The sequence below is a fragment of the Phocoena sinus genome, chromosome 3 (assembly GCF_008692025.1).
Source record: "Phocoena sinus isolate mPhoSin1 chromosome 3, mPhoSin1.pri, whole genome shotgun sequence".
Classification (NCBI taxonomy): Eukaryota; Metazoa; Chordata; class Mammalia; order Artiodactyla; family Phocoenidae; genus Phocoena; species Phocoena sinus.
In genome coordinates, this window is record NC_045765.1 from 115,991,893 (window position 1) to 116,017,867 (window position 25,975).

The 25,975-nt window shown below is 34.0% G+C and overlaps 1 protein-coding gene and 1 non-coding gene across 2 annotated transcripts in view; one reads left to right on the forward strand and one right to left on the reverse strand.

The window, feature by feature from the left end:
• The window catches only part of FCHO2 (FCH and mu domain containing endocytic adaptor 2), a 115,706-nt gene that overhangs the window by 27,524 nt on the left and 62,207 nt on the right, over positions 1-25,975 (reverse strand). Inside the window, exons 11-19 of the mRNA XM_032626076.1 lie at positions 23,015-23,039; positions 15,833-15,890; positions 15,376-15,551; positions 13,960-13,971; positions 13,590-13,614; positions 11,513-11,555; positions 9,220-9,314; positions 3,375-3,478; positions 526-652 (exon numbers count right to left, since the gene is read on the reverse strand). Of these exons, the coding sequence (XP_032481967.1) occupies positions 526-652; positions 3,375-3,478; positions 9,220-9,314; positions 11,513-11,555; positions 13,590-13,614; positions 13,960-13,971; positions 15,376-15,551; positions 15,833-15,890; positions 23,015-23,039 (665 nt within the window). The remainder of the gene's footprint in view (positions 1-525; positions 653-3,374; positions 3,479-9,219; positions 9,315-11,512; positions 11,556-13,589; positions 13,615-13,959; positions 13,972-15,375; positions 15,552-15,832; positions 15,891-23,014; positions 23,040-25,975) is intronic.
• On the forward strand, positions 13,069-13,141 carry TRNAR-CCU. The gene has a single exon. It is a non-coding gene; the product is annotated as a tRNA-Arg (tRNA).

Consider the following 25,975-nt stretch of genomic DNA (forward strand, 5'->3'; position numbering starts at 1 on the left):
AATTAAATCAGCTTAATTAGGGCTGGGATTCTTAAACTCAACATGCATCAGAATTGCCTAGAAAGCCTGTTCAAAGATTGCTAGCCCCACTCCAGAGTTTCTGATTTAAAAGGTCTGCATTTCTAGTAAGTTCCCAGGTGATACAGACAGATGCTGCAGGTCCCAGGACCACACTGCAAGCACAAAACCCCTTCCTTTCACTGAATCAGTTGCTTTTAAAACAAATTTTCTTAGGAATATAAGTACCAATTCACAGTAGAAAGTACTGCATCATATTCTGCCTTCAACTATTTATATTGGTCAGTAGTTTGTAAATTTGATGCATTCTTAACAGTGCTAATCATGGTTAAAATTCTCTATTCAGATAATATAAAATGTGAAAGAGAAAAGGAAAATGTGGCTAGTTTGATAACGCCAGGTGTGTTTCGAGAAAACCAAAATGTCTAATGCGTAACTCTTCACTACCCTCAGCCTGATCATATTTTGGATGTTAAATTTTGCATGTAATTTATGATAACCACTTACCTACTGGAGTATTGGCAGCACTTAGTGACGCAGAAGATGAGATAGAGGAAGAACTTTCTGCCCGGGCTAACGGAGCAGCAGGAGGTGGGCTGGTATTGGAAGTTATAGGTGGGCTGAATGGCCTGGGCTTAAAAACAAAATGTCATTTACCAAAATGCTAAAACAATTCCCCAGTTATCAGAAAAGATTTTTAAGTATCAGGAACATTAATTTTAAAATACTAAACCAAATTTATTGTGTTTCTTAAAACTCACAGTTAGAGATGCCTAGGTCAAATCATTTTCAAGAATATATTAAAAGCTGAAAAGGCTATTTTAAAATAATGCTGTCAAGAGAATCTTTGTATATAAAACTTTTTCCGTATTTCATAAAGTATGCTTAAGATAGATTCTCAGAAGTTAAACTGTTAAACATTATGAAGGCTTTTCATACATAGTGCCAAACTGCTTCCCATTTGGGTAACTCACTTTACCCTACTGCCTGTAAATATATGAGAATATTTCTCTGCACTCTTGCCAGCAATGAACAGATAAGCCTTAGAAGAAGGAAAAATAATAAAATTTAAAACCTTTTAGCTAATTCTGTAGATAAAAATAAAATTGGCATTTCTCTTTTATGAGTTGTCTGTTAGCTTTGCCTGATTTAGTTTGGGGAGGTCTTAGTATTATCTGAGCTTTCACTAACCCTTTATTTGATGCAAATATTTTCTTCCTATATATTGCTTTACTTCTGGCATTTACAAATCTGTGCACATTTTCCTTATAATTTATTGCAATGCTTCCTCATTGAGAAAGTTTACCCCATTCAGAGGTTTGAGAAAATCTTAATTCTACTGTCTTCCCACTTTTCTGGTTAAAAATAAAAACAAATATGATTCCAATTCATTTATCTTTTACTTTGGTGAATGTTTTTTTTCCTTCCAAATTCCTAATTGTTCCAATAATACATTAGCAACACTTCCTGAGGTGTTTCATTTTTAAAATATGGAATATTGAGCTTAATTAAAGAAAACCTTTTCCTGCTTCTAAAAGTTATAAGTAAATGCAATATTTATTTAGTGCCTATACTATGTGTCAGGTCTTGGGTACTAGATACAAAGCAGTGAATTAGACACTGTTTCTGTCCCCATCTATTTGAGGAACATGAAAAACAAGGCGAAAAACAACCAACAAAACCCTGTAAGCATTCATACACTAAAATTATTCAACTCTACTCGCATGAATATAAATTTATAGATATACACTCTTATAAAAATTAGATTATACTGCCCCAAATACTTTACATTTAGTAAACCCTTGTGCCCCCAATTAATTATTTTTAAAGTATTAGTTCCAGAGAATGGCTTTTGGATGACTCATTATTATGGACAGCAGGTTGAAAAAACACAGCAAGGTGTAAAATGTGGCTGTGGAAATATACAGATGGAGGTGGTACAGGACATGAGGTGACAGGCATTATGTAAACTATTAAGGCATTAGCAAAGTATTAAGGATATGAAATTGGCTAAAGCATAGTCCAGTGAAGGAAGCATACACAAAAACAGAACAGTCATCCCTTACACTTTAAATCATCTCTAGGTTACTTACAATACCTAATACAATGTAAATTCTACGTAAAAAGTTGTACATGCAATGCAAATGCTACGTAAACAGTTGCTAGTGTGTGGCAAATTCAAGTTTTGCTTTTTGGAACTTTCTGGATGCCCCCCCCCAATATTTTTAATCTGTGGATGTGGAACCCATAGATACGGAGAACTGACTGTGGGTCAACTTTATATACAATGTGATTGATGCACTAAAAGAAACATGAGCAAGTGTATGGGTATAAGGAAGAGAATGACAGAGGATGATTAAGTCCACTGTGGGGTGGAGAGGAGGAGTAACCATCAAAGAGGGCTTCACCTAGGTGGTGATATGTAGCAGGGTCTTAAAGAGAGCAGTTTCCTACATAGAAAACTGAGGGGTATTTCAGACAAGAGGGAGTACAATAGAGACATAGATACGTAAAAGAGCACGATGTGTTTGGGGAACAGTGGAAAGTTTCAAGTGGCTGGAACCTAGGTTGCAAAGAGGAGAAAACTGGACAGTTAGTATGGTAATGCAGGTTGTTGAGTCAACTTTATGAAGAGTCTTGTAGATTCAGCTAAAATATTCAACCACATGGATTATAGGTGTACCACTGTAGATGTATATATCAGGGGAAAAAGATTAAGCTTGACATTTAGAAATTTAATTCTGGCAATTAAACTGGCAAGTGAAAGATGAAAGTAAACCAGAACAGACTGAAGGAAAGAAGACTGGTTTGGGAGAGCCTGACTCTCAATAGAACCCATATATTTTCTTTCGTTATCTGACAACTTTCGAAGACCAATGCCTTTTTCTCTTTTTAAGCAATGTGTACTTTTACAAGTCAATTAAGTGATGTGAACTCCAGACTGCTTATGTATAAAATAAAGAAAGCTGGACTAGATGCCCACCAGGACTCCCCTGGCAGTATACTCCTAGGTCTAAGAACAGGCCACCATTTTTTCCTTAATATTTGACTTTAAGCAAAATTATATGAAAATTGCTTCTTAATTGTGAAACAATGGGTACTGAATTGTATTTTTATAATGTGCTAACTTTCTCAGGAAATCTCTTTCCTCCTGAACAACGGTCTTGCTCCACAGGTATGATCACTGAGTTAATATGGGGAAGTGAAGGAAGTATCAGCAGGAAAAACTTTTCTGTACTTTGAAGACTTGAGTAGAAAATTCCAAGCATTTAGCAGTAAAGGGACATACAGAGAAATATCATTTGCATATTAAATCAAAACAGTTATAATTTAAAAGAAAACACCTGAGTACATACTATTTCATTAATCCCACTGAGTTTTCCTGAAGTAAGCTTTGGTCTGGAAGCAGGCCTTGGAGGTGGGACAATGGTACCTACAGAAAGAGGAGTTGTGGGCCTGGCTGGTGGGTGGAAAAAGAGAATTTGAAGAAAATCATTAGTATGTACCAATCCCTAGATAAAAACATTCTATTACAGAGAAACTATTAGGATTCAAAGCTCAGTTCTTTTTCTTTAAAATGTAATTATAGCTATTTGTGAAATGCTAGGAATGTATCAAGCATGCTTTTTTCGAAGATACCAATAATATTCCTGAAAAGAAAATTAACTTTTCAATAAAACTGACATAAATTGTATTCCTGTTTCAATTATTTATACATATAAAAATTAAATCTAATAAGTAAGCTGGTGAAAACCAGTTTAAGGCCTAAGGTCTTTAGTTTACTGCCAATACTTCTACTTTACAGTTATTTGCAAGACCAAGCCTTTGAAGCAACATCTTCAAAATAATAACATGAACTCTAAATAAAAACATTTACCTTAATTAAACTTGTAATCTCACTGTTAAGTTGAAACACACTGTGCCATTTTTTAGTGAAAATCAAACATATCTTTATAGTTTACAAAAAAAATTTCCACAAATCACTATAATTTTTGGTAAATATAGAAAATCATATATTGACTTCATAAATCCTACATAAATTTAGTGTTCAATGTTTTTCAACACTATTTGCAAATGTTGCAATTTTAAAAACCAGAAATACTAACCTCAGTATTCCTAATTAAAAATAACTCTCCAGGGACTTCCCTGGTGGTGCAGTGGTTAGGAATCCGCCTGCCAATACAGGGGACACGGGTTCAAGCCCTGGTCCAGGAAGAGCCCACATGCCACGGTGCAACAAAGCCCGCGAGCCACAACTACTGAGCCCGCGTACCACAACTACTGAAGCCCACGCGCCTAGGGCCCGTGCTCCGCAACAAGAGAAGCCACCACAATGAGAAGCCCACGCGCTGCAATGAAGAGTAGCCCCCGCCTGCCACAACTAGAGAAAGCCCACGCACAGCAACAAATACCCAACGTAGCCAAAAAAAAAAACACACCTCAGCATGGTAGAAATTAATCGGTGAAATTCAAGTGTATATCATCAAAAGTCACACATGTATTAACATAATCAAAGCAAGAGTGTAGAAGCAAATACATTTAAATGATCTTTAAATTAATTAAAATGATCCTCAAATTCTTTTGGTCCATTCTAAAAGATGAGTCTATAATTCAGATTGAAGAATATAATATGGGTGTGAAGAAATATGTTTCAGTAAGTTCTATAAGTTTACAGATGTGCAAAGTTAAAAATATAAGAATGGGCCTAAGTATGTACATGGGGAAACAAACAGTAAAGCTGAGGACCCTTGGTCAGCAATGGAGGAGTGAAAGGAAGGAGCATGGAGGTGGTAGCAAGAGACCTAAAGTAAAAGGTAGTCACACCGGAGTGAAAGCAAATGCATGGGGGTATGGAATCACCTAGAAAGCAGATCATATGAAGAGAGAAAAGATGCAAGCACCATTCAGGTTGCTTGAAGAAAACAGTAAAAACCTGGTAAGAAATCAAGTTTAGATTCTAAGCCTGCTGCCTTCTTCCAGTCAGCACCAGTTCTTTCATGCTGCACCCCTACTTTAAGCTGTACATTGGAAGAAATGCGCACTAACCTGAAGACTGTTACACTTCCCTGTGCTATGACACGTTTACTTTAACGATAGTTCATTATCAATGAAACCAGCACTGACCAATACTCAAGTTATTTCAAGCTTCTGAGGGGGCTTAACATGGTAGAGACATTTACACCTGAAGCTTCATTACTAATCAAGTGGCCTGTCCAAATGGCATTTAGATCGACTCAATCCAAGCCTGGTAGAAGTGTTAAGTTCACCTTCTTCAAATAATCAGAATTTGCTTTTTGAGAAAAAGTAATAACAATGCTCATTAATATCACTGTTTATAAATGAATCAATTATAGTAATAAATTTATAAATTATAAACAAATCTATCTCCACGTGCCAATTAGATACTGCTTCTAGAAGCCTCTGAAGGAGATGACTACAACTGTTCACAGGTTTAAGTATCTTAATTGTGTTTTGTGGTGGTGGTGGTGGTGCTCACTTCAAATAAATGTCCACTAGATGCAGTATTTCAAGAACAAGAAGTGACTTGTAAAGTATAAAACACAGGCAAAAAGAGCTAACCGGGCTTCCCTGGTGGCACAGTGGTTGACAGTCCGCCCGCTGATGCAGGGGTCACAGGTTCGTGGTGCCCCAGTGTGGGAAGATCCCACATGCTGCAGAGCGGCTAGGCCCGTGAGCCATGGCCGCTGAGCCTGCGCATCCGGAGCCTGTGCTCCGCAACGGGAGAGGCCACAACAGTGAGAGGCCCACGTACTGCAAAAAAAAAAAAAAAAAAAAAAGAGCTAACCTACATCTGCTCTCTGACACTACCTAAGGGGAACAGATAAAGCATGTTTCCTATACCATCCTTCATCTGAATAAAGGCACAGACTAATCTAGGATACAGAAGCAATGATGATGATGCAGAAGAAAAACCAGCAGCATTGCTAGCTTCTTCTATCAGTAGCTTTTCAAAACATTTAATATTATGGCAAAGGTCACGCTGATCCTCAGAGATGCAGCTGTTGGAAAAATCTCTCATCCAGAGCACCAGGGAATCCAAAGGTATTTTCAGCTTTACAATGCAATCTCTGGAATGCCTTCTGAGCTCCACTGGAGTCAGTAATTTTAACAAGTTCATCAGTAAAGGAAATCCACTGACTCTGCAACCATGAAGCAAAAGGAAACTTATTGTGCTCGCTGGTGGTGTCTTTACAGCAGGATAGTAGAGAGGGTTGGTAGAAAAGTCTGGTAATGGGTTTTCTAGACCTAAAATCTGACCTGGTTTCAAGTAAAGAACCAATTATCACACCCCCAGACAAATCAGTTTGGGAGAGAAAAGCAGAGTTCCTATTCTGTTCACTAAGGTCAGCGGAAGAAGAATAAAGAAACTGAAAACTAGAAGCAACAGGAAAATTCTAAAACTAAAATATAAATCTGCAGAGCCAAACAGTTCTTATTTCAGGTTAATATTTCAATTACTCAAAACTAGAAAAATTTAATAATACATGGAACAAGAGCATGAGCTCAAACTTTATATTAACTGAGGAAAATAATTATGAGAATAAGAAACTTAAAATATGTATGAGTAAACTTTAAGGTCCAAAAATATATAAGGCCAGAATTATTCCTGATTTTCAGAGGAGCAAAAGGTAATGCTAACAGTCAGTAAAAGTCTAAAGAGGTTTGACAAGGTGTCAAAGTGATGCTGCTGGGTACATGTGTTCCTCAACAAAGTGCCTGACTAGTGATAAAACTTAAAACTGTCATAGGAAGTAAGACAGACAAAATCAGTGTTGGAGTTAATATAAAAAACCAGCCTAATATTTTTCAAAAGATAATTTTACAGGGGTTTTACAGAGCACAAGTGCTCAATTAACCCATGGGTAGAGAAGAAATGGTCTATACTAGCACTTATCAAAGGGAAGGAAGATATGAGCTATTTATATTAAATTTAATATACATATACTTTATCACATATAATTTATGTATATGTAAATTGTACATATATGTTTAAGAAGCAACTGAAAATACTTCTGTACCAAACTTTAAGCATGCTTCTTAAACATATAACAACACTGAAAGGTTTAACATATTAGTTACTAACTGATAGGAATTATTTTCTTAGACTGGTTTAGCTGCGATGGAGTGATTAATGAATTAAGATTCTGAAAGGGACAAAGGAGAGCAGGGAATAATCTGACAACCTAAAATGTGGAAATGGTACCAGTGTAGACGATGTTAAGGGAGACATGCACTGTAAAAAGCAGTGGAAGAAAATTTAAGACAAAATGCCTATTTCACAATTTCACTTAGGGCCAGTCTTACAAAACAGGAGAATCATCATAATGTATTCATCAGTTTTATCAATAATTATATTCTGTCCAAGTGAAGACTTAATAATAATTACCACACAGCAGAATGTCTCTTTCCAACATCGCTAACATTCTTTGAAGGGCAAAATAATCTGACATTTTTAGACTTAATAGGAAGTTTTTAAAAGGCATAGCAAAATAAATTTTAAAATAAGCAAAAAAAAAGAGAAAGTTTTATCATTCCCTACCTACTAAACATCAAATGACAACTAAATGAAACTCATTTTTTTACCTGAAGTTGAAAGTGATATGGGCAAAACATTCTTTAGATAGGTAGCAAGAGGAAAAGAGAGCACTTTTTTGAAAAGGAGATTGTGCTAAAGAAAATAGAAACAAAGGGTGGAGTTATGAAGAAATTTCTATATAACTAAAACTTCTGTGATAACAAAGTGAAAATTTTTCTTAAAGGTTAATAAAACCAATTCATAAAAGAATATTATCAAAACTAAAATTAGGACCTTCTCCATTCTAAAAACAGAACAAAACAGTATTCTGACATTTTTACTAAACAAAAAAAGAGACCTTAATACAACTTCAGTTTTTCCTAAACAATTATTTTACTTATAAAATCTATTAGTAAGATTAGTTTCCTAAAACTAAATAGTAAACAAATGCCAATTGAGAAAGGCTATACTGCCACTTCAGAATAGGTGCAATTACCTAATGATGACTGCTTCTTGCTGTTCAAAACTCCCAATTGTTTCAGGTTAAGGTTGCCTAAAATCCATTTATAATTTCTTTTTAAAACATCAGTTTCTAAACAGTCCAATTTTAAATACTAGTGTTTATTTTATTATTAACAGTAAAATGTTTCAACATGGCTTACTGTTTTGTTAATCTGCCAGAGTACAACGAATTGAACAAAGATTTTGGAATTAGTAAGATCCAGGTTTGAATCCATGCTTCATTTCCTAGTTATGTGGTTTTAGAGAAGTTCCTGATCTCTCTCAGCTTTACTTTTTCTATTTATAAAACAGGGACAATAAAAAGGACTTCATGCAGCAGTTAATGAGATGAAATCAAACAGAACGTGCATATATCCCAGCAAAGACACAGCAAGAACTCAATTCAAGTTCTCTCCCCAACATTCGAGCATTCCCTTAACCCCAAGTACTGCACGGCATTTCTGAAATCCCCAAGAAGGCTAAGATCAACTTAAAGTGATTTTATTTTCCTTTTTTGAACAAGCAGTTTTATTAAACACGCTTTGATGGTTGACTAGTGGGACTTCATATTTTGAAGAAAAGAAAAATTTAATATATCCTTGCCAAAAGAACAACTAAAACACATTCATAAAGTTATTTCATGTTGGGAAGTGCTAAAGCCTTTCTGGAAAGCAGTTTGGCAAAAAGTAACAATGGGCATATCTTGTGACTCATAAATCTTGTATTAATAAATTATTATAAGGATATGAGATGTGCACAAAATCTGCTGTATCTATGGATGTCCGTAATACTAAAAACTAGATGTAACCTGAATGTCCATCAAGAATGGACTGGTTGTATTAACGCACATCTATGAAGTTGAATAATAAAAATTATTATTTGGGCATTGATATAGGAATGATGCCTAGAAATAAATATATTAAGGGAAAAAAGTTGGTGTTTGATGAATTTTTATTGTTAAATCCATATGGTCTTTAAGGTAAGTTAACAAAAGCAGTATAAAATCACTTTTATATGGCAATATGATCAGAGGACAAGTTAAATTTTTGATCATTAAGTACAACATACAAGTAATGGATAAATCAATTAGAAAAAAGTAACTACTGCATTCCTTTACAGTTACAAAAAAAATAATAAATAAATATATATATATATATGTTTACCTGATGATGATGATGAAGTTAGTGAAGTTGAAGATGATGAATCAAGAGATGGTCCAAACAGGGGGTCCCAAGCAAGTAAATCACTGGTCCCTTTCCTACCATAACATTTTAAAAATAAGGATTTTAGCAAATGAGTATTTTATTAGTATAAAATATAGTGATTTATCTTTATTTCATAGAAAGCTCAATATATATGATTAAAGAGTTGGACATTGTGCTTCACATATGATTGAATATGTGAAGAACATAATTAGCAGGTTTAATAAACTGATATTTGTTAACTGCTATAAGCAGAACCCACAATAACATTAAGTTCGCAAAGGAGAGTAGATTAATCCCCACTGATTAAATCTTGTTATATTCTAATAAATGTAGGGGCTGTCAGAATAGAAATAATTTCAGTTTTACAAATGAAAAGCAGCATGGAGTCTATATGAGCTGCCTAAGGACACACAGCTAATTAATTCTGTGGCACTATCAGATATGCTAATTCACATCTGGAGCCCAGTCTTGGACGGATAATTTCTGAAGTGATATGAAATCAGATAGAATTTTTATAAGGCCATACTTATTATCAAAGATGAAGAAAAAGGGTAAAGGATTTTTTTCAAAGTACTTTTTAAGTACAGGATGGTGGCTTAAGCTCCATGTATATAAACGACTCTATACAAACTTCAAAGATCTGATCACTGCAGTAGATCATGCATAGGAGGAATTCTCCCTAGGTAATCCACTACCTGGGCTACTAAGGTTGGCTAGCAAAATGTATGGGTCATACATGTCTCTTTATGAGAGGTTACCAAGACTATGGACAAAATCAAGCGCATGAACATTCTCATTTCAAAAAACTCAATGTGCTGCATAACCAAAGATTTTCTTCCACTGACCTCTTGGAATCCTTCCAACTAGTTACTCTCAGGATTCAACTCTTGGCTCTTTAATGCAAACATAAATGGTTCTCTTTTCCATCTTAGTCATATACCCTTTTAGGATGCTTAATCTCTAGGCTCTTGAGGACCTGACCTTTGCCACCCCGTCTTTTTTTCAAGTTAACTGCCCCAACTTTATTGAGGTATGTTTGACAAATAAAAATTGTATATATTTATGGTATAAAAAAAGAAAATCCCCATTTAAAAATAATCTAATGTATCAAACTACCATTATTTAAAATATTTTTTAGGAATCCTAGAAAACAGGCCCACTATAATGAAAATATTACAATTACCTATAAGCACATATCTAGTATCTCAACATGCACCCACATGGAAGCACACTTACGATAAAGTATAGAATCACAACTGTATAAATGATTCCTAAAAACAAAGTCTTAAAACACTAAACTTATCTTTAAAAATGATAAATCAAATGAATACCTCCACTCTGCTCGATTAGTGCTTAGCTTTCAAAGTTTCCATTTTAAACTATTCATTTAGTTAAGCCTACTTTTACTCATACAAAAAACATTAAAAGAAAGTATTCTTGTTGATAAATACAGAAGTGAAAAAGGACCCATGCAACACTGGCCTAAAATATTTTCTCTTTTTCAGAAGAACTGGCAACATGTCTTCTAGACCTCTCCTTTTTCAATTAAGTTGAAAAGTTTCATAAAGTATACAGTCTATTTTACAAGGTCACAGACAAAATTGAAGGAAAACAGTGAGAGAATTTCCATGTGAATAACTAGTTGAAATATAGACATGTATGAATTTGGGATACTATCATTTATTTAGAAGCAGTGAGGACACCAAGGCCAAATACAGCTGAATGGATTTTTTACAAATTATCATAGAAAGAAATACTGTCAAATGAGAAAATAATTTAAAACTTCTAAAACCTCTATATGACGTTTCACAGCTTAGGAAACAGGATGATTAAAAGCAGTGTACTGGAATTAAAACTACAGAGATAATAAAACGAAGGATCCTTAAAATTTAAATGTAGTGGGGAGGGAATAATAAATAGGTGGAGGACACAGGATTTTTAGGGCAGTGAAATTATTCTGTATGATACTATAATGGTGGACACATATCAATATCCGTTTGTCAAAACTCATAGGATATACAACACCAAGAGTTAATCCTAATGTAAACCATGGACTTTGGGTGACAAAGATGTGTCAGTGTAGCAAATGTGCTACTCTGGTGGGGGATTCTGATAGTGGGGAAGGTTTGGCATATGTAGAGGCTAAATGTATATGTAAAAATCTCCATACCTTCCACTCAGTTTTGCTGTGAACTTAAATTTCTCTAAAAAATAAAGTCTATTTAAAAAAAATTTTTAACACGGAACTTACTCATTGGATGCAGCAGACGGCTTTGATTTTGTTAACTCTTCACCTAATTAAAAAGTTGAAATATGAAAAAATTAATAATCCGAGTAATAAAATATTTTAATGTAAGGAGAACTACTACACATACATCAATTTTTAAATTCTGGCATTAATAACATGTATAAACAATTATGAAGAAAAGGAAAATAAGCCTTTAACAAGTCTTCTACCATGCTTAAAAATATAAAAATAGGGCTTCCCTGGTGGCACAGTGGTTGAGAGTCATCCTGCCGATGCAGGGGACACGGGTTCGTGCCCCGGTCCGGGAGGATCCCACATGCCGCGGAGCAGCTGGGCCCGTGAGCCATGGCCGCTGAGCCTGCGCGTCCGGAGCCTGCGCGTCCGGAGCCTGTGCGTCCGGAGCCTGTGCGTCCGGAGCCTGTGCTCCGCAACGGGAGAGGCCACAACAGTGAAGAGGCCCGCATACCGCAAAAAAAAAAAATTAAAAAAAAAAATAGCTGAATTTCTGTTAAATATTCATTTTTTTCTAATATCTTTGATAAGAACCAACTTAAGTCAACTAAACTAATGAATAGTCAACTATTCATTAAACTGCTGTTCATAAAATAAAACAGGGGCTACAACTTTAAAAATCAGAACAAATGTTTAAATACTTATGTATTTAAATAACATATGTAATAACTCAAGAATTTTAACTGATGAATCATGAAAGCATTTTTCAAGTTCTGATATTATTAATGATTATTTTATTGACCAAAAGTACTTATTAATTCTTGAAGGACACCCTGTTTTGAAAAATAAAATTTTTATAACAACAAAGGTCTCTTTATAAGGTAGTCTATTTTGCTACCTTCTGCATTTATAGCATGAATCATTTCATAAGCAATTGGTACATGGAGGAACAGCATCAGTAATACAAAAGTCCTGCTGGTTAGTAAGCAATTTTCATTGCACCTTAATGTTTTGCATCACCAAGCAATAGCCGATGAATGCAAAATACATCAACATGGGTAATTACAGCAAACTATGAGGAATACAACAGTGTACATAATGCCCATTCACATCACATTCTCCCATTTGGCTCATTTCAGCTGTTTGTTTTGCCTCATGGTGCTTACTGTGGTGTTTGTCATCTTTTTGCATTTTGCCCTCATCTTGATAACTCAGTAGCCCCCTTTTATACTCATTTTCCTCACATCCCCTTATCATCAAGCTACTTACCATTTATGTTTTGAAAGTAAAAGCCTACTTTTAGTTTGGTATTTATTAAGAATTTAATAGGTCTTTTTAACTGTGCTAGAATTTTTAATTACAATTGATGTCATGGTTTTTATTAAGCACTGTGTTCACAAAATTGCATAGCTTTTGTGTGGGCTGCCTCAACTCTATTTTCCCCACAACTCTTGTTATGTTTAATACATGATTCTGCAAATGGTGTTAACACCCCAAAAACATTTTTAGTATAATTTGAGTTACTGTACTAAAAATCTTATATTAGAAGTTGCAATTGTGATACGACTTAAAAATAGATCAAGCTAAAACTCATCTTTCTGGGGACTTCCCTGGTGGTCCAGTGGCTAAGACTCTGTGCTCCTAATGCGGGGGGCCCAGGTTCAATCCCTGGTCAGGGAACTATATCCCACATGCCACAACTAAGGGTTTGTATGCCACAACTAAAGATCCCACACAACACAACTAAGACCCTGCATGCCGCAACTAAGACCTGGTGCAGCCAAATAAATAAATAAATATTTTTTTTTAAAAAGTGCCTTCTGGCTCATGAGGATGAGTTATGCTAGTTAAACAGTTTTACGTGCTTAATCAGAAGCTGCTCTTTGGCTTTGTTGATTTCTGAAAAACGTTGTAGCCACGTATTCAAGTTTAAAGCATATCTCAAAACGAAAAGAAATAGTATAGATAAGTTGTCTTCTGTTGCAAAACAAGTATCCTTCTAGTCTGTCGTTATGGCTCATGATGAAAAAAGACCATTTCTACAACTACGTATGTTAGGCTACAAGCTTAGCAAATTCCCTGATAAATTTTAATAGACTTAAATAACCAATTTAAATGTCAAACTTACTAGATGAATTCTGATTCATCTGCACCTAAAATAGAAATGCAAAAACTAAGTACCATTAAACAAATAATTTAATGTGGTAATAAAATATTTGATAAAATGTTAATACTGGAACATAATTTTAAGTTGTTTTTAATATACCTGCTCAATTATAAACTGTATTTACGTAAAAAGATTACAGAAAAAACTTTTTTGTAGTCAAAAAATAATACATGTACCTTTAAATCATTCAATAAAATGCTTTAAAATACTGGTATCTACAGCAACATACTATGACTTGCTAATTTAAAAACACAAATATTTTGAAAATCAATGTTCAAATATACAATTTCTTTTTAAGTCAATAGGTAAAAATATAAAATCTTGCACTTACTGGGCTGTGTCTCTAGTAGCACATGGAAGGAAAAAGAAAAACAGTATTTGCTTTAGAATTTAAAATATATTTCCTTGCTCTAATAATCTGTCTATCCTCTTCTTAATCATGTCTATTGATAAAATCTATATACCTTAAAACACATACACTGTTGAGGGAAAACAACTTAAGCTAGATAAGCAAACTGGGCAACAAAGTATACTCTCAAGACCCCTCTTTTCAAATATTAACAATTAAAAATTTTCTGATTATTATTTATTTTCTGAGTATGAAGTTAACACGTTTACTTTTTAAAAAAAAAAAGAAAAGAGCACAAAGCATCAATTATCTTACTACCCAAAGACAGATGCTTAACATTTTGAGATATATATATATATATCCTCTAGGCTTTTATTTACTTACATATATATTTTAAATTAGTTATGCTCTTTACGCAATAAAAAATGTTTAATGGCTTCACAACTTCCTACTTCAAATATAAACCATAATTTAATCTTGGCATTAATGTTAAATAGTAATGGTAGAATAAAACCTCACTTCAGAAATTTGGTGGAAAAAAGTTCTCAAATTAAATTCTAGAAGTGTATGACTGGCAGAAAAACACTTTTTCTAAACAAATACATAGAGTCTACTGAAAATATGTAATTAAATAAAATACAAAATGGTGAGAACTTTTATTCTCCATCAGCTACAATAAGTATGTGCAGATAAACTAAACTGACATTCTAAGACATGCTTTTTTCCCATAATTTAACATTTCTAAATTTAAGAGTATGACATCGATAGAAAGATTACGGTGATTTTTTTTCTCCCTCAAAAGCTATCAAGTTTAGTATCTCAGAATTGAGGAATTAACCACTACCACTAAGAATTCTTATTTGCCTTTTCCTGTATGAAAAGTATGGAAAAACAACCATTAATTACAGTGACAGGAAAAAAAAAAAAGCAAAGATATAATTTAATTTCACTTGAAATTGATTTTTATGGAATTCCTTTTACATAAAGTTCACCAAAAAAAATGGATGAAAAACTTTAACATTAGATGAGGAAAAGGTTAATATTGTAGTTTACAAAACTCTGCCTGAGACATATAGCACTATTTATAAAATACATCAAATGGCAGAAATAGTGCATTTCCCACATTTTTGTTTAAAACACATTCAAAAGGAAGCAAAACTAAACCAAACTCAAACATTCATCTGCCTGTATAAAAATTATAAACTGTATACCTCAATAAAGCTGAAAAAATTATAAATATGTCCTCATCCAACATGCTTAACTATTTACTATGTGATGTTTTAATTTTCGTTAGTCCTAAAACTAATCAGATGCAGGTAGATGAGCTTAAAAAACCAAAAAACAAAACCCCAAAGGCTTCTGTATAATGAGTGCAGACTTGCTTATTTTCTTACTTACAGATATTGCTGGGGAGAGCGTTATATTTCCTATAGATAGTTTTAATTCATCCAAGGAAGCCATTGTGTGATGTGAGTTATTCGGATGCATAGGTTTGATTTCTATCCGATACTTCTTTGGTTCTTCATCCTCAGAATCAGAATCACTAGATGAGTAGAAATGGTTCTCTTTGGTATGTGAGTATCAGTTAAAGAATTGAGTTTTTAAATTATCTTAATGCACAACCAGTTTTTCACACATTTATAAAAAGGAACAAAAAAACTCTGAGATAAGATGGACTTTATCAGAAATGTAACTACTAACTTTTATTCACAGCATGTCAAATAAAGATCACAGAGGCACATTTTATTACAATTAATTAAAACTTTGAAGTCTTTATTAAATAATAGATTATTTTAACTGTCTACTTATATATGCCAACACAATCCATAAGACTATCCAGATGATGAAAGGATATCATTCTGATTTGCTTCTGGTTTTATACTATAGCCTTCTTCATCCACATCAGGAATGTTCTATGGGGAAGAAGAAAAACTTTACTGTAACAATGCCTCCAACTGCAAAAACATTAAAGGTTAGCAAAACAGCTTTAACTATTACCGAGGAGCTTTATCATTTATCAAATATCATAGATTAACAAAATTATTAACACTGGGAAATTATGTGTTTTTAGATAATTAGCTTCAAATGACACTCCACGCTTCAGACGTCTGAAAGAGAAAAGCACTGCAAAACAAACAGGATAAACACTGAAAGGAAGAGAATAGGTGTTTGCCTAGGCATGTCAGCAGTTCTGTGAAAAACCAAATTTTTACCTAAATCTTCAAAGTGAAGAAATAAAAGCAAAAGATTGTATGCATCCACGGAAGAGAGGTGGTAAAATCAGAGGACTGACAGCTTAAGTAAATGGAAATACATATCAAAAGTATAGAACAGGGCTTCCCTGGTGGTGCAGTGGTTGAGAGTCCGCCTGCCGATGCAGGGGACATGCGTTCGTGCCCCGGTCTGGGAAGACACCACATGCCGCGGAGCGGCTGGGCCTGTAAGCCATGGCCGCTGAGCCTGCGCGTCCAGAGCCTGTGCTCCGCAACGGGAGAGGCCACAACAGTGAGAGGCCCGCGTACAGCAAAAAACAAACAAACAAAGAACAAAACAAAACAAAAAGACTACCAAGAAAATTTAAACTATACTAAAATACCACCTCTTTTCCGTGAGACTGGCAAAAACTCAAGTTAAAAAATATACTCTGTTGGCAAAGCTGTGAGGAAATGTACTCTTATACTTTATTGGTATACATACAAAATAGTACAATTCCTACAGAGATAAATTTAGCAATATCTAACAGAAAATTTACGTGTTTACCCTTCTACCTAGGAGTTCCTTTTCTAGGAATTTACTCTGAAGATATGCCCCCAAGAATTAAAAAATACATATGCAACAAGGTTATTCACCAGAGATTATTTGTAACTCAAAATTATTGGAAAGTACTAAATGTCCAAGCATAGCTGAATAAACTATGGTGCATACACAAAGTGAAGTACTATGCAGCTATTTAAAAAAAAAAAAAAAGAGAAAAGTTTCCATGAACTGATATGGAGTGACTTCCAGGAAATACTGCTAACTGAAAAAAGCCAAGTACAAAAGAATATATATAGTATACTACCTTCTAAGTAAGAAAGAAGGGGAAATTTAAAAACCATATAGATATCTGCTATCTTTATGAAAAAAATTAAAAACAAAAAAACACTGCAAAGATAAATCAGAACACAATAAAGCTGGTTACCTAAGAAGGAAGGGTGGTGGAGCAGAAGGGATACAGAAGGGACACTTCTCTAAAAATGCTTTTGTGGTTAAGTAAGAGAATATAAAATTTATGCTCAAATGGATCAGAAAAAAATATACACACAAACATATGCACATACATACGCAGGGAGAATGGAACTGTTAAAGCAAATGTAGTAAAAAGTTAAAGGTATACAAGTGTTCTTTATACTATTTTATTCTTGTATTTCTTTGTAGGTTACAACATATTTCTAAATAAAAACATTTTTTAAATGGGGGAGAAAAAGAACTGCCAAGAAAAGACAGGGTGTACCAGTTGGATATAACTGGGCAGCTAGTATCATTCTACTCCTAGAGTTTCCCATTCTTCTTCCAATCACTTGCTAAAGCTCAGCAAGAGAAATATGAAGGAATGCTAACCTGACAGGCACAGCACAAGGTTTACATAGTTATAGTTTCCAAGCTGAATAAACAGTCTAACGTAGTTAGCAGTGAGTTAACAGACTGGGTTAAAGTTTAGAAGTGAAATATCTAATATAGGGTAAAGAACAGATTCCATAGATAAAAAGATGACAAGTGATGTAGTTATGACCCTAGAAGTAGAGCACTTTCTTTGAGTTCTATATGCTGCTTACTAATATGCAAATAATACTTTAAAATACTTAAAAAATAAAGAAACTGGGGACTTCCCTGGTGGTGCAGTGCTTAAGAATCCGCCTGCCAATGCAGGGGACACGGGTTTGAGCCCTGGTCTGGGAAGAGCCCACATGCTGCGGAGCAACTAAGCCTGTGTGCCGCAACTACTGAGCCTGTGCTCTAGAGCCCGTGAGCCACAACTACTGAGCCCACATGCCACAACTACTGAGCCCATGCTCCTAGAGCCCGTGCTGCACGACAAGAGAAGCCACCTCAGTGAGAAGCCCTCGCACCGCAACAAAGAGTAGCCCCCACTCACCACAACTAGAGAAAGCCTGCGCACAGCAACGAAGACCCAATGCAGCCAAAAATAAATTAATTAAAAAATAAAATAAAATAAACCATTAGAAATCAGAATAAAAAAAGTTTTTTTCAAAATACTTTCTTCCTATTCCTGGTACCCTAGAACATACCAGATATTTAATCTCCTAGAGGTCCTTTTCATTTTGGCCATGCCAAGTAGTATGCAGGATATTAGTTCCCTGACCAGGGATCGAACCCATGCCCCGTGCAGTGGAAGCACAGTGTCTTAACCACTGGACCGCCAGGGAAGTCCCTCTCCTAGAGATTCTATCTGGGATCTGCTACTGACACTATTTTTAAATTTGTTTACAGTACACTATACTATATGTTGTACTAATTTAAAATAATACTGAGCTGTTTTCTGTAAGACCAAATAAACTGCTTTTGAATCAACCTCCTGCAGATTACATCTATAAACTCTGGTCAAATAAACATAAACAACTATCTGAAGTTACTGGAGAGTGACCCACAGCGACTATCTAAAAAGATACACAAAGTTATACACTCAAAAAAACAAAAAAAAACCTATAAATAAATCAAATTCTAAAAAAGGTTCAAATAACCCACAGAAAGGCAGGAAAAATAAAACAATATTCTGAGAGGGAAAGAGAGAGGAACAAATAGAGAACAAAAAATTAAATGGAAGACAAACCCCAACATGTCAATAATTACATTAAATATAAATGGTCTATGTATAACAAAAGACAGATTGGCAGAATGAATTAAAAAAACATGACCCGGCCATATGCTACGCGTGAAAAACTCATTTCAAACATAACAACATAGGTAGGTTGAAAGGAAAATGATAGAAAAAATATACCATGCAAACATTAATTTAAAAAATAAAAGACAGTGACTACCTTACTATTAGATAAAACAGACTTCAGAAAGAAAGTGACCAGTGTCGCGAGTGACCTTATGCCCACACAAAAACCTGTACACAACTGTTCAAAGTAACTTATTTCTAACAGCCAAAAATTGGAAACAACTAAACTTCCCACAATAGGTGAACAAATTTTGGTATATCTACATCGTGGAATACTATTCAGCAATAAAAAGGAATGAACTATTCATGTATGCAACAACCTGGAATAATCTCTAGAAAAGGGTGCTGAGTGAAAAAAGCCAATCTCAAAAGGTTACATACAGTATGATTCCACTTAAATAACATTCCTGAAATGACAAATATATAGAAATCGAGAAAAGATTAGTGGTTGCCAGAGGTGTGTGTGTGTGTGTGTGTGTGTGTGTGTGTGTGTGTGTGTGTGTGTGTGTAGGGAGGGGGCGGAACAGAACAAAAGTGACTGAAAAGGAGCAATCAAAATGAAAGATCCGGGCTTCCCTGGTGGCGCAGTGGTTGAGAGTCCGCCTGCCGATACAGGGGACGCGGGTTCGGGCCCCGGTCCGGGAGGATCCCACATGCCGCAGAGCGGCTGGGCCTGTGAGCCGTGGCCGCTGAGCCTGCGCGTCCGGAGCCTGTGCTCCGCAAGGGGAGAGGCCACAACAGTGAGAGGCCCGCGTACCGCAAGAAAAAAAAAAAAAAAAAAAAAAAAAATGAAAGATCCTTCCAGCAATCACAGTCCTAGGTATTTACCCAGTTGATCTGAAAACTTATTTTCGCACGAAAACCTGCACACAAATGTTATTAAGCTGCTTTATTCATAATCACCTAAAAGAAGCAACCAAAACATCCTTCAATAAGTGAATGGATAAGTAAACTATGATACATCTATACAATGGGATACTCTTCAGTGATAAAAAAAGGAATGAACAATCAAGTCATGCAACAATATGAATAAATCTTAAATGCATATTTAATATTCCTGGTAAAGGAATCCAGTCTGAGAAGGCTATATCCTGTATGATCCCATTTATACGACATTCTGGAATGGGCAAACATACAGAGGTGATAAACAGATCAGTGACTTCCAGGGATTTGAGCACTGGGAGAGGGTTAAATAGGTGAAAGGAGAAAAAAAAAAAAAAGATCCTTGGTTAATGGAAATGTTCTATTTTGACTGTATGAGTATCAATATCCTAGTTACAATACTGTACCAAAGTTTTGCAAGATGTTACCATCAAAAGAAACGAGATGAAAGGTATACGGGACTGCTCTGTACTATCTCTGTAATGTTCTGTAAATGGACAATTATTTCAAAATAAAACGCTTTTTTGGTGTGTTTAAAAAAAAAAAAGCTATGATTCTCACTGTACCAGGTTTTCAATGCTAGAGCTATTCATGATATTAATAAAAACTTACACATTACCTGTTTACATCTTTGTCCATTCAATCCATGGTTTCTATATTAGGGCCCCATACTGCTGGAGCAAAGCATTAAGTCAAAAGCAGTACAAGAAGAAGAAAAGAGCATGTAACTTCAGCCAACAATCTTAAAGGCAGTTCTGGTGGATAGTGGTGGTAGTAACTTTAACAAAATATTGGGATAGAGCTTGCAAATCAATGGTATGTTTCTCAGTCTCAGTTTGGAGAGAGGAAATTGGTTAAACTAAGAGCAATTTACACTTCCTTGGTCAACTTTCAAAAGATGTAGTCACTCAAAATAATTTTTTTTTAATTACATACATAGACTTTTTAAAAAAGGAACAGAAAATGATGGATAATTTCCCTACCAAAGTAGCCTGTTGATGTTTAAGTCATAGTAAGACTAGCCATAAACAGGCCATAAATAAAAGGAAACAACAAAAAATGAAAGCCTCCTTTCCCTGCTGACCCCACTGTAATCCTTCTCCTCAAAGGTAACCACAATTCAGTGTCTTGTAACTCATTCTTTTAAAAAAAGAGAATACATATAATAGACACACATTTATTTTAAAAAACAATTACTTAAAAGATCACACTTGCTTTTATTTAGTAAGTTCTTCCCATTTCAACAGACACGAGCAACCTAGATCTATAACATCTATTTCTTCATCAAGTGAATGTTTAATAATTTAACCAATCCCCATTTTAATGGATGCTTTAGTGTTTCCAATTTTTTGCTAACATAGACAATGTTGAAACGAACATCTATCCCTATCCACCTTTTCTCCCTCCCCCTCTATGTAAGCATATATCTTGGTCAAGCATACACACACACACACACATAAAGTTTGTGAATATAGCAGTAACAGTAAAGCGCTAGCAGCAGGATTGCAGAGTCAAAAAGAATATACATTTCTTATTTGGGAGATACTGCCAACTATCCACAAGACAGATTATACCAATTTACATTCCTACCAACAGTATGAGTGTATCAAAACTTTTGCCAATATGATAGGTTAATATAGTAATTTCATTCTAATCTGCATCAGAATTAGACTACTATTTTGAACAACATTTATGATTATTCACTACAACCTTTTATTTCTTCTTATGAAAATTGCCTGTTTTTATCTTAATGCCCTTTTCCTACTAGGATGCTTGCTTACCTTTTAAACTAATTTGTATCAAAACTTTACAAAGGAAAATAATTAGCCCCTTGTTAAACATCTTGCAAATACACTCTGCCCAACTATCTTTAGTGATTCAACTCCTTCTATGGTGTATTTTTTCTAATTCTGTAAGTTTTTCATTTCTATACAGTCAAATTTATCAATCATTTCTTATATAGCAGTAGAATTTCGTGTCCTCTTTAAAAGTCCTTTTCTAATTCCAGATAAATACTGGCTGAAGTTCAAAATTGTTTAATATTGATCATTATAGAATAGTATCAATTAACTGAGAAAATTTTAAATATTTTATTTAAAGGAGTGCATATAAAACATGAAGTATTAAAATTTTTATTCAATTTTGCAATCAAATAAATGCTATAAATAATTCAGAAATAAAATGCATGATGAACACTAAAGTAAATCCCAAACACATCTGCTGACTTTTTCATTAATTAGTAAACCAAGGGTATCAAAACATGCAAGTGGTAAGGTAAACGTTACAACTCCAAAAACACTGATGATTTTAAGCCTAGAACTCATCAGAAGTCTATTTCCTTATTTTCACTATAAATTTATTAATGAATAGTAATTTTCTTACTTTAAAGCTGAAATATGAAAAAAAATACTAGTTTTATCTTAATTAACATAAAACATAATGTTTTACAAAATATGTAGTTCTTTATTTTGGTACACCAATATGCTGTAAAAGACCATAATGTTTTGGAGCCAAAAGAAACAATAGTTACACAAGTAAGAACAATAAAAGAGACAGCCTGACTCTACTACACTTACCAACATGATCAGTGTTTAATGACCAATCTGTAAAACATATCTGTCTACACACTACTTCCATCATTTGGTAAACCTACTCTCTCACTGTAACCACAGGGAGCTCCATTTGATGTCTTCTTTAATTATATATGAAGAAATATATTTAAACAAGAAATATAAACAAACTTTCTTTAAAACAAAACAAAATAAAAGGCACAGAAAAGTACTAACCATGGTTGTTGCTACTTTTTCTAAAATGACAGTCCCCTAAACAAACCTTAAACACATGAACAGTTATAGTAGTATTTTAATAGATATAAGAATCAATTAGTAAGAGCACATTTTAAAATAAAGTTGGCAGGTTTGAAATCTGACATATTTCCCAAGAAAATAGCAATATGCTATGGCTCCACTCCAATTTTAAAAGTAAACTGTCCACTTTTCAAAAGTAGTTAGAAATACCTTCTATTTAATAGGAAAGCATCTGACAATGTAAAGCCAAAAATACATTTGTAAAATAATTTTAATAGGGAATTTCTAATAACATGGTTAGTATTTTTCTTGGAAAGATTTGTAAACAAACTCAACCCAAATATGCTGGGTATTTCCTAATGAAAATAGCTAAACTGTTTATACCAAAGTAAAATCTACTTACAAGTGAATCTGCATCAGGGCATTCCCTATTAAAACAAACAAAATATCAGACATATTCAACTATTAGAACTATCTGGTAAATATACTATATCAAAAGTGTTTGCCTTGGTATTTAAACATAACTTTCATTTAAACTCTATAAAAATATTTAGAGAAATCAAATCATGAATATTAAAATATACCAAATGATTTTAAAATTCAAACAGACATTCCCCTATACTGATACTGCAAGACAAAATAAAACAAACAGCTTATAAATATTTGCAAAACTACTTTCAAAAATAGTTCTTTTCCATGAATATACACGTTGTCATGTCAAGGAAGCTGTCAGTCCTACGATTTCTAGTGGCTTTTAATCCTTCAGGTAGAGAAAGTTAAAAAAAAATTTTAACGTATTTCCTTTGAGGTACTTTCCATAAGCTAGTATATATAGAAGTGAAACCACTTTTTTCCAAATATGTTAGGTGAGTAGCTAGACTTCCAGCTGGAATAGTTGTTAGTCTAATGTAATACGCAGTTGAGCACTGATATTTTATCATTTGACTGATAAGCAAATACAAATTTGGGCATCATCTATTGAAAACTATTATTTTAAATGTAAAACTAAAACATAAGACCAGCCTTCTCAACTAACCAAATAAAGCACTAGATATATAAAATTAAAGGCATTGAAGCCATGAGGAACAAGCTTAGAAGAATATATACGTATACATTCTAAAAGAAGTTCACAAACAAAAATTAGCATATTTAAAAGGCATTGGATTAGGTATACTCTTTGGCTTGAGACAGTTATTACATACAGTATCAAATTCTGCCACTTTAATAACAGCCTGAAAACACACATATTAGGTACACCTTAAGAGCCAAATGAACAAAATAAAAAATACTAAATTAATACTAAATTATATAAGATAAACAGGTAATCTGTATCAATCCAGATACAGGTAATCTGTATCAATCCAGATATAGGGAAATCTATAAATTAAAGAACTTTGTTAAATATAGGATGGAATAGACTGAAAAAATGAAAAAAGAGGGAGATGACTATTCTGCCCTTAATACAAATGGGAGCACCAAGGTAAATGCAAATCCCACATGTCTTTATAGCTACTTAAAATTGCAAATTTTGAAAAAGAGCTTCCTTATAAGGAATATTATATCAAAAAAACCTATGCATACTCTGAGGAAATGATCCAGAAAAGCTACTGTAATAATATTCAATCCCTGTACAGAATCAAATCAATTAAGATGTTTGAACATTTCTTTCTTCTTTTTTTAAAAGATAAAGTTTAAATATAAAAGTAAGTATAAGAGTTCCAAACCATTTATTTTCTGGCTTTAAGCCAGAACTCTCCAGTCTTTGTGGTAAAGCACTCATCTGTTTGCCTTCACAGTACGCAGTATGAGACCTGCAGATGAAGCCCCAGGAAGACCAAGCTCTGAGCAGGACCCCTTGTCCACAATTGCTGGCATTTCAAAAACCTTCAGGCTATGAGAAGAAGCATGCCAAGAGCCTCAGACATTTCAAGCAAAGTGAATTCTAACATTTTTCCTGCCAGGGAGTGTTGAAAGAAGGCAATAATGATGCAGTGATTTAGGCATTAGTTTTCTGACCTAGTATTCTTATTGGTTAAAATATTCCAATATCCAAGTGCCCTAATGATCATACTGGGAAATTACTGATCATGAAAAGCTAATTTAAAAACATGGAATATACAAAAATATTATAAGCTCCCTAAATGAACAGCTGTGAAAACCATCAATTATAAAAACATCTTAACTCTTTATAATGTAGCCACTAACAGATAAACTGGCTACATTTTAAAAATTTACTTACAAATCAATTGTTCAGACTTCAATTTCCAATGTTATAAAAGAGCTATTAGGTTCCATTCCCTTAGCAAAATACCCCTCTTCACAATGCTCAAAAAAGACATCTGCAGAAGAGACAGTAGCTATAGGCATACATCACTTTGCAAATAGTCTTAATTTGTTAAACCAAGTATCAATACAACTAGGGAGGAGGAAAGAAACAGACATTCAGAATGGCAGAAACTCCAAGAAACTCAGATGATAAGCGTATAACCAGGGAGGAGGCAAGACCACCCAAAGCACAAATTGTTCTCTTATATTGAAAATATGAATGGCCATCAAAATATTAAACCTCGTGAGAGTTCTGCTGATTATGTTAAAGAAGTAGGGACTGGAAACAAATTTTCAGTCAATGTTACTGGGTCAACAAATCACTCAAGACTTTTGATTAGTGTCTCTTCATTCTAAATGGGTTGAATAATTAAGCAAAGAAAAGTTCCTTTATTTCCAATTTGTCTCCAGTTAATCAGAGTTCAATGATTCTCAACCCCAGGTGTATATTAAGAATCACACAGGCTGCTTAGAACAAAACAAAAACTATGCTGGGGCCTCCCGCCCCAAGAATCTGATTTAATGGGTCTGAAGCAGGGCCTGGCATAGATATATTTAATTTCTCAGGTAGTTCTAATGTATAGCCAAGGCAGAAAACTTGACTTAGCTAATACTAGTTTAATTCTTATATGCTAATTATATTTCTTTGTATACCAATTTATTTTTTAAAAAAGGTACATGACATTTATACTCCATCTTCCATCTAAAAATGACGAATTAGTATAAATGTTTAAAATATGTTAGGACTTTTTTCTCCCCCACTTAACATTTTCCATTTATGTACACATATATCACTAATTTACTATATGGTTAGAGTTGTCTTGAAAGATTTTCATCAAATTGCTGACCATGGTGTTTTTCTTAGGTTATTAAGACTTAGAACAATTTTTAGTTCTCTCTGTACTTTTGCTTGATTTTTAAAAATATGCATGTATCACTTTATAAAATAAGAGTATCTTTAAAGTTTCAATTTCAAAACGCTAAAGCGTTCATCTTGAAATTTTAAAATAATAAGAAAAGTTAACACTTTTAACTAAAA